General features: G+C 59.2%; 1 protein-coding gene across 13 annotated transcripts; it reads left to right on the forward strand.

Annotated features, from left to right (window-relative positions):
- Nucleotides 1-3,207: 3,207 nt before the first annotated feature.
- Nucleotides 3,208-9,299, forward strand: GSDMD (gasdermin D). 13 transcript variants are annotated; one of them, XM_077944445.1, is made up of 12 exons: nucleotides 3,748-4,409; nucleotides 4,454-4,796; nucleotides 5,340-5,370; nucleotides 5,600-5,792; nucleotides 6,742-6,910; nucleotides 7,243-7,345; nucleotides 7,611-7,664; nucleotides 7,982-8,068; nucleotides 8,201-8,373; nucleotides 8,451-8,592; nucleotides 8,691-8,764; nucleotides 8,900-9,299. In XM_077944445.1, the coding sequence occupies exons 1-12, from the start codon at nucleotides 3,877-3,879 to the stop codon at nucleotides 9,140-9,142; spliced, it is 2,145 nt and encodes a 714-aa protein (XP_077800571.1). In that variant the 5' UTR covers nucleotides 3,748-3,876; the 3' UTR covers nucleotides 9,143-9,299. The 13 variants fall into 13 exon arrangements, with proteins under 13 accessions (XP_077800573.1, XP_077800571.1, XP_077800572.1 ...); XM_077944446.1 differs by having other exon boundaries at nucleotides 3,753-4,119; nucleotides 4,545-4,796; XM_077944448.1 differs by having other exon boundaries at nucleotides 3,977-4,119; nucleotides 4,532-4,796; nucleotides 5,150-5,370.
- The last annotated feature ends 2,969 nt before the right edge of the window (nucleotides 9,300-12,268 follow it).

The following is a 12,268-nucleotide window of genomic DNA, read 5'->3' on the forward strand; positions in this document are numbered from 1 at the left end:
GCAAATGCACGTGTACATGCACTATGTGAGCACAAACCCATGGACACAACACGCACGTGCGTGCACATGCGCACAAACACGCACACAACATGCACATGCATGCACACACACACAACATGCGCACAACACACACGTGCATACACATATGCATAACACGCACATGCGTGCACACAAGCACAAACATGCATACAACACACACGTGCATACACATGCGCAAACGCACACAACACACACGTGCATACACACGCACACAAACACACACTGCATACACGCGCCCAACGCCCACACAACACGCACGTGCATGCAAACGCGCACAAACGCGTTCATTAGTAGCTACTCAGGCTCCTGGAGTCTCCTGCCACTATGAGCAAGGATTCTGGGCCCACACCCAGCTAATGGGCTCCAGCTGGACCAGAGCTAGAAGCCCGCCGGGCAGAGTCGGGTACCCCCCGCTTTAGGTGCCCACCACCAGCCAAAGCTCTCAGGCCTGCCTGTGTCCAGCCTGGGGTACACAGCAGTTCTGGGTTTCTGATGACACAAGATAACGTTTCCTTCTGTTGGCATCTGAATTTCCAGTTATTTGTGGCTGCAGCATCCCAATGCACACACCATCAGAAATCCCCTTCAGCGTACCAGCCTCAGACCTACCAGGGCAGAGACCTTGCCTTGTTTGCTGGAAGATCACCTAGCAGCAGGTGCTAATACACATTTGTTGGATGAATGAGGGAGCGTGACAGAGCCTTCGAGGTGAGGCTCAGGCCAGGCCAGCCAGGCAGGGTGGGGGTCTGCTGTGGCCCCAGAGGTCTTGGAGGGAAAGGCCAAGAGGCAGAATGTGGTGGTGAAGAGTGGAGGGTGCAGAGCCCCAGGCTGCCACAACACCCCTGCCCTGAACACCTCCAGCTGGGCTCAAGGTTGGGCTGCAGGATCTGGGTGAGCAAAAGAGCCTGCAGCCTCCTTGCCCAACCCTGCCCCAGCCAGGACCTTGACCCCTCAGGAGTGGCTGCTAGGACAGGGCATGGGGAAGCAGCCCCCAACACCTGCGGCCTTGCAGGGATGCTGTGTGCCCAGCTCGTTCCATCTTCACCATGGAGACTGCAGCACAACAGCTCACCACGTGCTGGCCCTGTCACCCAGCAGGGACGGGCTGCCACACCCCAGGGCGCTGGCTTCCAGGGGCAGCAGTGTGTGGGCTCCTTGGCTGCCGGGGTCACGGAGGAAAGCCAGCTCTGCCCAGCAGTGTGTCCTGAGATGAAACCTTAGACCCAGCTCGTCTGCAAAACAGTACCCAAGCCCGGTGTAGTGGCTCAGCCCTGGAATCCCAGCACTTTGGGAGGCTGAGGCGGGAGGATCGCTTGAGCTTAGAAGTTCAAGACCAGCCTGGGCAACATAATGAGACCTTTCTACTAAAAATTAAATAATTCTAAAAACTCAGGGCCAGGTGTGGTGGCTCACGCCTCTAATCCCAGCACTTTGGAAGGCCAAGGCGGGCAGATCACAAGGTCAAGAGATCGAGACCAGCCTGGCCAACATGGTGAAACCCCATCTCTACTAAAAATACAAAAAGATTAGCCGGGTGTGGTAGCAGGCATCTGTAATCCCAGATACTCCGGAGTGTGAGACAGAAGAATTGCTTGAACCTGGGAGGCAGAGATTGCAGTGAGCTGAGGTCATGCCATTGCACTCCAGTCTGGGCAAAAAAGAGCAAAACTCCGGCTCACACACACACACACACACAAAATTAGCCGGGCACAGTGGTGCACGCCTGTAGTCCCAGCTACTCGGGAGGCTGAGGCAGGAGAATCGCTTGAACCTGGGAGGCAGAGGTTGCAGTGAGCTGAGATCACGCCACTGCACTCCAGCCTGGTGACAGAGCGAGACTCAGTCTCAAAACAAAAACAAAAACTTAGCCAGGTGTGGTGCTGAGCACCTGTAGTCCTAGCTACTCAGGAGACTGACAAGAGAGGATCACTGGAGCCCAGGAGGTCGAAGTTGTAATGAGCGGGGATTGCACCACTGCTCTCCAGCCTGGGTAACAGAGAGATCTTGCCTCATACAAAACAAAACAAACAATAAAAAATACGCAAAAGAGCCAGGAGACAGCACAAGGAGGGACCCACAGGGCACCACCTCGTCCCCACTGTGTTCAGGCCTGGCAGTCGGGCCCAAGCCCAAATGGCCCCATCCACAACCTCAGAGCAGCTGGGAGGGCCGGGTGTGAGGACTACCATGTACAGGGGCGGGCCCAAGGCCCCTGGCCCCGGGCCCACCATAACTTAGGTCAGCAGGGCACTGAGGGAGCCTGTGCTGAGACTGGGTGTTGCTACTGGGCACTAGATTTTTAAAATAACGGCTTTAATGAGACATAATTATATAATTCCCATATCATACAATTCATCCATTTAAAGTGTGCAATTCTGTGGGTTTTAGCATATTCAGAGGTATGCAAACATCACCATGGCCAATATCAAAACACTTCCTCACCCCAGAAAGAAACCCCAAACCAGCAACCGTCGCTCCCACCCCCTTCCCCGGACACCGGCAGCGCCATCTCCCTTCTGCCGTCTGGACGTGCCCATTCTGGACACGTCATGTGAGCGGGATCACACCATCTGCTCCTTGTGCCTGGATTTTCACTTAGCATGATGTCTCCGAGGTCCGTCTGTGTCGTCCAGTGCCTCAGGGTCTTGTTCCTTTTGACCGTGGGCGCCGTTCCATGGCCTGGATTCCAGCGCCTGGACTGGCCATGTTTAGTCTATGTATGCCTCAGTGAATGGATGGGGTTTCCACCTTGCTGCTATGGCAAAGGACGCTGCCGTATGGCCAAGGATGCTGCCGCGAAGTTTGGTGCATAGGCATCTGTTTGAGTCTTTGCTTCGGTTCCTGTGGGTGGAGCTAGGAGTGGAATTGCTGGGTCACAGGGTGACTCTTGGAGGAGCTGCCAGGCTTATTCCAGAGGGCCACATGGGTTCACATTCCCACCAGCACTGCACAGCGTTCCAGTGACTCCATGTCATCCCGTGCTGGTTATTCACCTTTAGTAATACGACCATCCTTGTGGGTGTGCAGTATCTCTCTGTGGATTCCATTTGCATTTCCTTGATGACTAAGTATGTTGAGCATCTTTGCATTTGCTTGAGGGCAAGTTCTACATTTTGTGCTTTTTTTTTTTTTTTTTTTTTTTTGAGACGGAGTCTTGCTCTGTAGCCCAGGCGGAAGTGCAGTGGCCGGATCTCAGCTCACTGCAAGCTCTGCCTCCCGGGTTCACGCCATTCTCCTGTCTCAGCCTCCCGAGTAGCTGGGACTACAGGCACCCGCCACCTCGCCCGGCTAGTTTTTCGTATTTTTTAGTAGAGACGGGGTTTCACCGTGTTAGCCAGGATGGTCTCGATCTCCTGACCTCGCGATCCGCCCGTCTCGGCCTCCCAAAGTGCTGGGATTACAGGCTTGAGCCACCGCTCCCGGCCAAGTTCTACATTTTGTATATCTTTGGAAGATCTGCCCAGACCCTTTGGCACAGGCCCAAAGTTGTTTGTTTGTTTGTTTGTTTTTGAGAGGGAGTCTCACTCTGCCACCCAGGCTGGAGTACAATGGCATGATCTCGGCTCACTGCAACCTCCGCCTCCCAGGTTCAAGCGATTCTCCTGCCTCAACCTCCGCCTCCCAGGTTCAAGCGATTCTCCTGCCTCAGCCTCCGGAGTAGCTGGGATTACAGGCATGCGCCACCACGCCCGGTTAATTTTGTATTTTTAGTGGAGACGGGGTTTCACCATGTTGGTCAGGTTGATCTTGAACTCCTGACCTCAGGTGATCCGCCCAGGCACAGGTCCAGAATTTTAAGAAAAACCACAAAGCGCTACGAAGTTTGAGCCTAGCAGGATGGGGCGCCAGGCCGAGGTTCCTCGGGACGCACGAGGCTGGTGCTCCAGGCCGACTTGCGGGAAGAGGGGGCAGGAAGGGGGCCGGGGGAGGGCTCTCCGGGACAGTTCCGGGAGGGTATCCTGGGCGGGCCCTGCGTCGGGTCGCAGTTTCACTTTTAGGTTTGGGCACCTCCGCGGAATTCCGCTAGCCGGACAGCTCCCAGGGAGACCAGACGCGCCCCTCGGGCCACCGACGGTCACGGTGAGCTGCTGCCCCGCTCCCTCCCCCGGCCTGGCTGGAGCTCCTGGGTGGGGCCGGTCGCTGGCTCCCGGGTCGGGGATGCTGACCTTGCTGCGCCCCTGCGCCCACGGTCCCAGCGTTCACCCGGAAGGCTCCGCGCCGCACACTGGGGCGGAAGGTCCAGGCTTTGGGGAGGGAAGGTCCGGGCTGCGGGGAGGAAAGGTCCGGGCTGCGGGGAGGAAAGGTCCGGGCTGCGGGGAGGGAAGGTCCGGGCTGCGGGGGAGGGAAGGTCCGGGCTGCGGGGAGGGAAGGTCCGGGCTGCCGGGAGGGAAGCTCCGGGCTGCGGGGAGGGAAGCTCCGGGCTGCGGGGAAAGCTGCCTTTGGCCAGCCCAGGGGCCCCGCCTTTGGACCTGTGCTTGGGCTTGACTCCCAGGTCCGCCGTCCAGGTGTCCGGGCTGGTGTTCGTCCCGCCCCCAGCTGCCTTCTGGGCCCAGCCTCCACTTTCAGCTGGGCCGGCACTCAGAGGCTTCCTGGGGCAGCCGCGGCCCCTCCACTGGGGCCCAGGTGACCTGTATTCCAGCAGAGGCCCGCTATGGCCTCTGACGCCTGAAGCGTCAGCCTTGGACAGGTGGCCTAGACACAGAGAAGGCCCTGGAGGACGCAGCTGGGATGGGGCGACACTCTGGCTGGGTCTTACAGTGAGTCCCTGTGCCTTTTCAGGAGGTGACAGCTTGTTTCCCCGCAGCCAGAGGCAGCCATTCTAGCGGACAGAGCCCTCTGTGTTAGAGCAGGTCTGGGCATCAGGCCCCACTGTCCCGGGCTGGAGGTGCTCATGGCCCCGTAGGCAGCAGGGAGGACACTATTTCTGTGTTGGGGAGCGGCCAGGGACAGGAGTTTTCTGCCAGCGGGAGCATCCCAGGATGAGCTGGGCAGGCCTGCTCTCAAGGGAGGGAGTCCCCCACCATGGGAGGCATCCAGGTACTGACCCTTCTCCCACTCCCTCCTGCCCTCCCGCGGAGGGCACAATGCCTCACCCATTTCCCCTCCTCAGGAGCATGGGGTCAGCCTTTGAGTGGGTGGTCCGGAGAGTGGTCCAGGAGCTGGACCACAGTGGGGAGCTCATCCCCATGACCAGCCCAAAGGACTCCCCTGGCTTCCAGCCCTACTTCCTGGTGTTCAGGAAGCCCTCAAGCTCATGGTTCTGGAAACTGTGTTATAAGCCTCTCAACCTGTCAATCAAGGACATCCTGGAGCCGGATGCCCCAGAACCAGGTGCCTGATGTGGTGCTGAGGCAGAGCCCCAGGGAGGCTGGGTGGGAGAGGGCAGTGGGCCAGGTCCAGCCAGCCACCCACCGTGCTCTGCAGGCTCTAGCTCTGGGCCTCCCTTCCAGAGGGCAGGGCTTTTCCAAAGGTCCCTCTGCCCTGGTTATGGGACAGGGCTGGTGGGGGCAGGGGAGAAGCGGGGTGGGTGGGCAGAGGCTCAGGTCTGGCCTTGCTTTAGATTTGCAGCGTGGCAGCACCTTCCACTTCTACGACACCGTGGATGGGCAGCTACGGGGCGGCGTGGAGCTGTCAGCCCCAGGACAGGCGAAGATCACGGGTGGGGCCTCGGTGTCTGACAGCTCCAGCACCTCAATGCATGTGTACTCACTGAGTGTGGACCCGAACACCTGGCAGACCCTACTCCATGAAAGGTGGGCCCAAAGAGGGCAGGGCCCCACCGACCCCAAGCAACCCTGCTTTTATTTATTTATTTTTAGCCGGGTGTGGTGGCTCACGCCTGTAATCCCAGCACTTTGGGAGGCTGAGGCAGGTGGATCACCTGAGGTCAGAAGTTCAAGACCAGCCTGGTGAACATGGTGAAACCCTGTCTCTACTAAATACACAAAAATTAGCCGGGTGTGGTGGCAGATGCCTGTAATCCCAGCTACTCAGGAGGCCGAGGCAGGAGAATGGCGTGAACCCGGGAGGCGGAGCTTGCAGTGAGCTGAGATCACACCACTGCACTCCAGCCTGGGTGACAGAGCGAGACTCCATCTCAAAAAAAAAAAAAAAAATATATATATATATATATATTTATTTATTTTTTAAATTATTTTTTGAGGTGAGGTTTTGCTGTCTTGGCCAGGGTGGTCTTGAACTCCTGGTCTCAAGCAATCCTCCTGCCTCGGCCTCCCAAAGGGCTGGGATTACAGGGTGAGCCACTGTGCCCGGTCCCAGCCTTGCTCTTGGGAAGGTCACAACCTTGGGGCATCTGAAAAGTCCCAAAGGCAAAGGAGTGCCATGGCTGGAAGCGGGTTGTGGAAGGACACTGCAGGGGTCATCTGGGGCCTCAGCTGCCAGGACTGGATCCTAAGGACCAGACTGAGCCCCAGGCTGCTGTGAGGACAAGTGGTGGTGTGAACATAGGGGCCCAGATGAGGGGGCTGCTCCCCGAGTCTGGACTTGGAGTCCCCGAGTCCACCTTTCCCCATGGGATCCCGTCCCCGTGGGGAGCCCACAGAGAGGCTGCCGGTGCCCTGGCATCCACGGACGTCTGGAGGCCCCTCTGCACCGCCTCCCCCAGTGGCATGGGGCTGCGAGGGGAGGGAAGGCATCTTCGGGGACTGCGGCCCAGTGAGCTTGTGGCTTCTCGGACCACAGGCACCTGCAGCAGCCAGAGCACAAAATCCTGCAGGAGCTGCGGAGCCGCGGGGACAACGTGTATGTGGTGACGGAGGTGCTACAGACGCAGACGGAGGTGGAAGTCACACAGACCCACAAGCGGGAGGGTTCGGGCAAGTTTTCCCTGCCGGGAGCCATGTGCTTGCAGGTATGTAGCCAGCCCCGGGCCACACTTGGCCCCACATGGGCATGCAGCAGCGGGTGATGGAGGCTGCGGGGCTGGGCTCTGCCAAGGCCCCTCAGAGCAGCTCCCAGCCCTGTGCTTGGCTGCGGAGCTGAAGTCACCTGGTGGCAGGCCTGCCCCCAGCACCCAGCCCACACCCGCACCCAGCCCGCACCCGCACCCAGCCCGCACCCGCACCCAGCCCGCACCCGCACCCAGCCCGCACCCGCACCCAGCCCGCACCTGCACCCAGCCCGCACCCACACCCCACAGTCTGGTGCCCAGGGCCCAGCCCTGAGCCCATCTTCATGCCTCAGGGTGAGGGCCAGGGCCACCTGAGCCAGAAGAAGACAGTCACCATCCCCTCGGGCAGCATCCTCGCATTCCGAGTGGCCCAGCTGGTTATTAACTCTGACTTGGGTGAGCTGGAGTTGGGGGTGTCTCGGGCCCAGGCTCTGGAAGAGAAGCAGGGAGGCCTGGGGAGAGCTACCTGCCAGCATGGGCTGCTGTGGGCCCCTGGCTGAACAACGTCCTGTGTCTGGCAGGTGGCTGAGGTCCTGTGCTCTGGTGTGTGGGTGATTGGGCAGGGCCTGAGCTGGACAAGGGAGCTCCCAGTAGGGGAGGGGAGGGGAGGCTGGGATCTAGGTGACATGCCTGTCCCTGTCTGTTCCCACCTGGCTGGCAGACATCCTTCTCTTCCCGGATAAGAAGCAGAGGACCTTCCAGCCGCCCCCGACAGGTGAGAACCGAGAGACCCCAGCGTGGGGTGTCCAGTGGGAAAAGCACGCTTCCTTGGCAATTGAGGCTTTCTTCTCATGTTCTCAGGGCATAGGGAGGCCGGGCAGCCCCCTGAGGCGGTGGGCACCCCCCATACACACACAAGGGGTGACACAGGACAGCTGACCCTGGGCCTCCCTGGCCCCCTCCCTGCCCTGGGCTGCCACTGTTAGAGGTGGTGACTGGGGCTGTGACGGCCCAGGGAAGGCCTCAGCCCTCTCTGGCTCAGACACCCATCTCCTGCACTGACCAGCCCTGCCCTCCCATACCCCTGCCCAGGCCACAAGCCTTCCAGGAGTGTAGGCGCCTGGCCACAGCTGCCCTCAGTCCTCTCCATGATGGGGTGCCTCCACAACTTCTCGGCAGGTCAGTGCCCTCCTGACCGCCCTGGGGACCTTTGGTGGGCTCTCCTTCTGCCCCTGGGGTCTGCCTATCCTGACCAAGGCTTTCCAGGGCCCTGTAAGCACCTAGGCAGTGCCAGCTCCTCTGTTCCTACAGATGGGGTCCCTGCGGAGGGGACGTTCACTGAAGACTTCCAGGGCCTAAGGGAAGAGGTGGAGGCCATCTCCAAGGAACTGGAGCTCTTGGACAGAGAGCTGTGCCAGCTGCTGCTGGAGGGCCTGGAGGGGGTGCTGCGGGACCAGCTGGCCCTGCGAGCCTTGGAGGAGGCGGTGAGCAGGGGAGGGTGCCCGGGGCACACAGGGCCTGCCCAGCCAGCCAGGCTCACCTGCCCCTCCCATGCCCACAGCTGGAGCAGGGCCTGAGCCGTGGGCCAGTGGAGTCCCTGGACGGTCCAGCAGGTGCTGTCCTGGAGTGCCTGGTGTTGGAATCCAGAATGCTGGTGCCGGAACTTGCTGTCCCCGTTGTCTACCTGCTGGGGGCGCTGACCAGTGAGCGGCCCCTGGGGGCAGGTGGGGAGTGGGAGGGAGAGAGGTGGGCGTTCCCAGATGGGCCTTCAGGAACCGCCTCTTACCTGACTCTCTCCCAGTGCTGAGTGAAACGCAGCACAAGCTGCTGGCGGAGGCGCTGGAGTCGCAGACCCTGTTGGGGCCGCTCGAGCTGGTGAGAGGGTTCGGGCTGCAGGAGGATAGGCTGAGCCAGTGGAAGGGGCACTGTTGCACCTGAGAAGGGATAGTATGGGCAGGCCCAAGGTGCCCAGGTTTCCCCATCTGACAAACTCCTGCCCTGTCTTGGCAGGTGGGCAGCCTCTTGGAGCAGAGTGCCCCGTGGCAGGAGCGCAGCACCGTGTCCCTGCCCCCCGGGCTCCTGGGGAGCAGCTGGGGTGAAGGGGCACCGGCCTGGGTCTTGCTGGAGGAGTGTGGCCTGGAGCTGGGGGAGGACACGCCCCACGTGTGCTGGGAGCCGCAGGCCCAGGGCCGCACGTGTGCACTCTACGCCTCCCTGGCACTGCTATCAGGACTGAGCCAGGAGCCCCACTAGCCTGTGCCCAGCATGGCCTGGCAGCTCTCCAGCAGGGCAGAGTGTTTGCCCACCAGCTGCCAGCCCTAGGAAGGCCAGAAGCCCAGCAGCCACGTGGCCAGTCTACCATGGGGCCCAGGAGCTGGGGAAACACAGTAAAGGTGGTGTATGAAGGAAAGGCTGGTAGCAGAGTTTTTGAGGGGTCCTGGATCTGGGTAGGGTGGGTAGGGGTGGGGACAGTACCTATGCAGGATCAGGAGGGACATCAGGGCCACGTGCAGGTGATGTCTGCATTGTCCGGCTTCTTTTGTACCCTAGAGCTAAGGGGAGCCCCATGCTGAGCTTGGCCGCTCTAGAGTCATGGGCCCATGGCCCTGCCCACCCCCGTCTGTGTGTTTCTCTGCCTGTGAGGAAGGGCAGGGCGATTTAGGTGAGACAGTTCCACCAGGCGTGTCCATGGCTGAGGCATGGCAGGAACCTCTGCTTCAGGGAGCTTGAGGCGTGTGCCACAGAAGGGCGTGGCCATCCTCAGCCCACAGGTGCTTTAGGGGTGCAGGAGTGACTGATGACAGGCCCTGCCTTCCTGGGGCCACACAGGAGGTTCCCGGGGAAGCAATACTAAAGAAACTGACCTTTAGTCCGTTTCACCCTCATCTGCTCGCCTGAGCTAAGAGCCTGGAGAGAGGAGGTCCCCTGGCCTGTGGGAATTAAGCAGGTCCAGAGTCACATCAAGTTGCTTACTTGCAGGAGCTCAGGAGCTCAGCCTCCAGGTCCAGGGAGAGACACGCAACACTTGGTGTGGCCAGGGAGTTATTGTTCCTGGGAGAGTGGACAGCCTTCCTTGGTGGGGACCAGTCTACCTGCACACGGTGGCTAGCCTTCCCTGCTTCTAGCAGGGCACACAATGGCCACACAACTTGCAGAGCTTGCAAAAGAGAAGGAACAGTGGACTCAGCTACAACTGGGACATTAAATCCACCAGAAAACCTGGTATCCAGGCCCAACAGTGATCTTTTTTTTAAATTTTATTTTTATTTTTATTTATTTATGTATATTTTGAGACAGAGTCTCTCTCTGTCGCCAGGCTGGAGTGCAGTAGCGTGATCTCGGCTCACTGCAACCTCTGCCTCCCGCAGTTCTCCTGCCTCAGCCTCCCAAGTAGCTGAGACTACAGGCGCGCACCACCACACCCGGCTAATTTTTGCATTTTTACTAGATACGGGGTTTCTCCATGTTGGCCAGGATGGTCCCGATCTCTTGACCTTGTGATCCATCCACCTCAGCCTCCCAAAGTGTTGGGAATACAGGTGTGAGCCACCTCGCCCGGCGGACTTTTTTTTTTTTTTTTTTTTGAGACGGAGTCTCGCTCTGTCACCCAGGCTGGAGTGCAGTGGCCGGATCTCAGCTCACTGCAAGCTCCGCCTCCCGGGTTCACGCCATTCTCCTGCCTCAGACTCCCGAGTAGCTGGGACTACAGGCGCCCGCCACCTCGCCCGGCTAGTGTTTTGTATTTTTTAGTAGAGACGGGGTTTCACCGTGTTAGCCAGGATGGTCTCGATCTCCTGACCTCGTGATCCGCCTGTCTCGGCCTCCCAAAGTGCTGGGATTACAGGCGTGAGCCACCGCGCCCGGCCAACCCGGCGGACTTTTAAAAAAAAATTTTTTTAAGAGACAGGGTCCTGTTCTGTCGCCCAGGCTGCGTAGTGACACAATCATGGTTCATAGCAGCCTCGATCTCCTGAGCTCAAGGAGATCTCCCGCCTCAGCCTACTGAGTAGCTGGACTATAGGCACATACCACCAGTCCTGGCTAATTTTTTAATGTTTTGTAGACATGGGGTATTGCTATGAATAGTGACATTAACATTGAAATAGGAGACAAAGCAAACTCCAGATATCTCAGATCCAAGTTACAGAACTTCCTAGACACTCCCACCCACAGTGTAGGAACAAACTCAACGCCTCTCAGACTCATGGTCCTCCTTTGAAAACCCTTTCGGGTGACTCGAAAGGGTGAGTGGGGTAGGAGTAGCCCGGGTCCAAGAAAGTATTTGAAATGGGCAGGCACACAAGGCAAAGCCTCGGCGCCCTGAGACCATCAAGGCCATGCCACGTGATAGGCCACACCTGAGCCCCATCTTGAGTGTTGCGCCACCAGTGAGCTCTCGGCAACATTGCCCATTAGAGATTAGGCATCAAGGCCAAGACCGTCCTGGCCCTCTGGCTAGAGGTGGAAAGGGAATGAGTGTGAGGGTGCACCTGCCCTCTTGCCCTCCAATCTTAGACCCCGTTGGAAGATTTGCCCTGGGGTGGGCTCTCTGCAGGTGGGTCTGATGGACCCGGGGGCCACAGCATCCCCATGGAGGGACCAGCCCCCTGTGCCACCTGGAGCCTCCCAGGAATTCCAGCAGGGAAGAGTCACACTCCAGAGACCAGGTGGACTTTACATGAACCTCACTCCTCCTGGCAGGGCAACCAGGTTCTGGGCAGTGCCAGAGCAAGGCGGGGCTGGACACATTCCTAACAAGCAGCTGTGTGGTGCAAGCCATGCCTGTACTGCAGACAGCCTGCTGCAGGATGGCACGGACTCTCCTGGGCACCATGAGGGAGGGAAGGAGCACCGGGTGCTGCCTGCACACCATGGTGCGCTTCCCGCCTGAGCCCCCATCTGGAGTGAACATAGCATCACTGTTGGGTTTGCCCACAAGACTGTCCAGAGTGCTGTGCGGTGTGGGCATGCCTCTGCTAGGCTGGCAGCACATGCTTGCCCTGGGGGCTGGCTCCTGGTTGCAAGGTGAGCAAGGAGGCCGGGCTTGCTTCCCTCTTTGGGGCTGCTACCGAGAGGATCCATGTGGCTGTGTCCTAAAACCCGTCCCTGCCAGTGCTGAGGGTGTGCCCCCCATGGGTGCTCCCAGCCTGTCCTTGGAGGTGCGGACCTCAGACAGATGGCTGGCTTGAGAGCTTCCTGAAGGCTAGCACGGACGTCCAAGGTGCTTCCATCTGACCTTCACTGGGCATCTGGTGGCCTCTGGCCTCTCTGACCTTCTATTGGTCTGTTTCTTGTATGTTGAATCCCGTTTTGGTATCTGCTGTGGAGGATCCAAACTAATCCACCAAACCTTGCCCCCTGCTCCACAGAGACCCATGC

Source organism: Macaca mulatta, chromosome 8 (assembly GCF_049350105.2).
Source record: "Macaca mulatta isolate MMU2019108-1 chromosome 8, T2T-MMU8v2.0, whole genome shotgun sequence".
NCBI classification, from domain to species: Eukaryota; Metazoa; Chordata; class Mammalia; order Primates; family Cercopithecidae; genus Macaca; species Macaca mulatta.

Coding starts and splice junctions, on each gene's coding strand:
- GSDMD (XM_077944445.1), top strand. CDS start 3,877: ATGGGGCGCCAGGCCGAGGTTCCTCGGGACGCACGAGGCTGGTGCTCC. Junction 6,911..7,242: donor CGGGAGCCATGTGCTTGCAG/GTATGTAGCCAG, acceptor TTCATGCCTCAG/GGTGAGGGCCAGGGCCACCT. Junction 7,665..7,981: donor CTTCCAGCCGCCCCCGACAG/GTGAGAACCGAG, acceptor ACCCCTGCCCAG/GCCACAAGCCTTCCAGGAGT.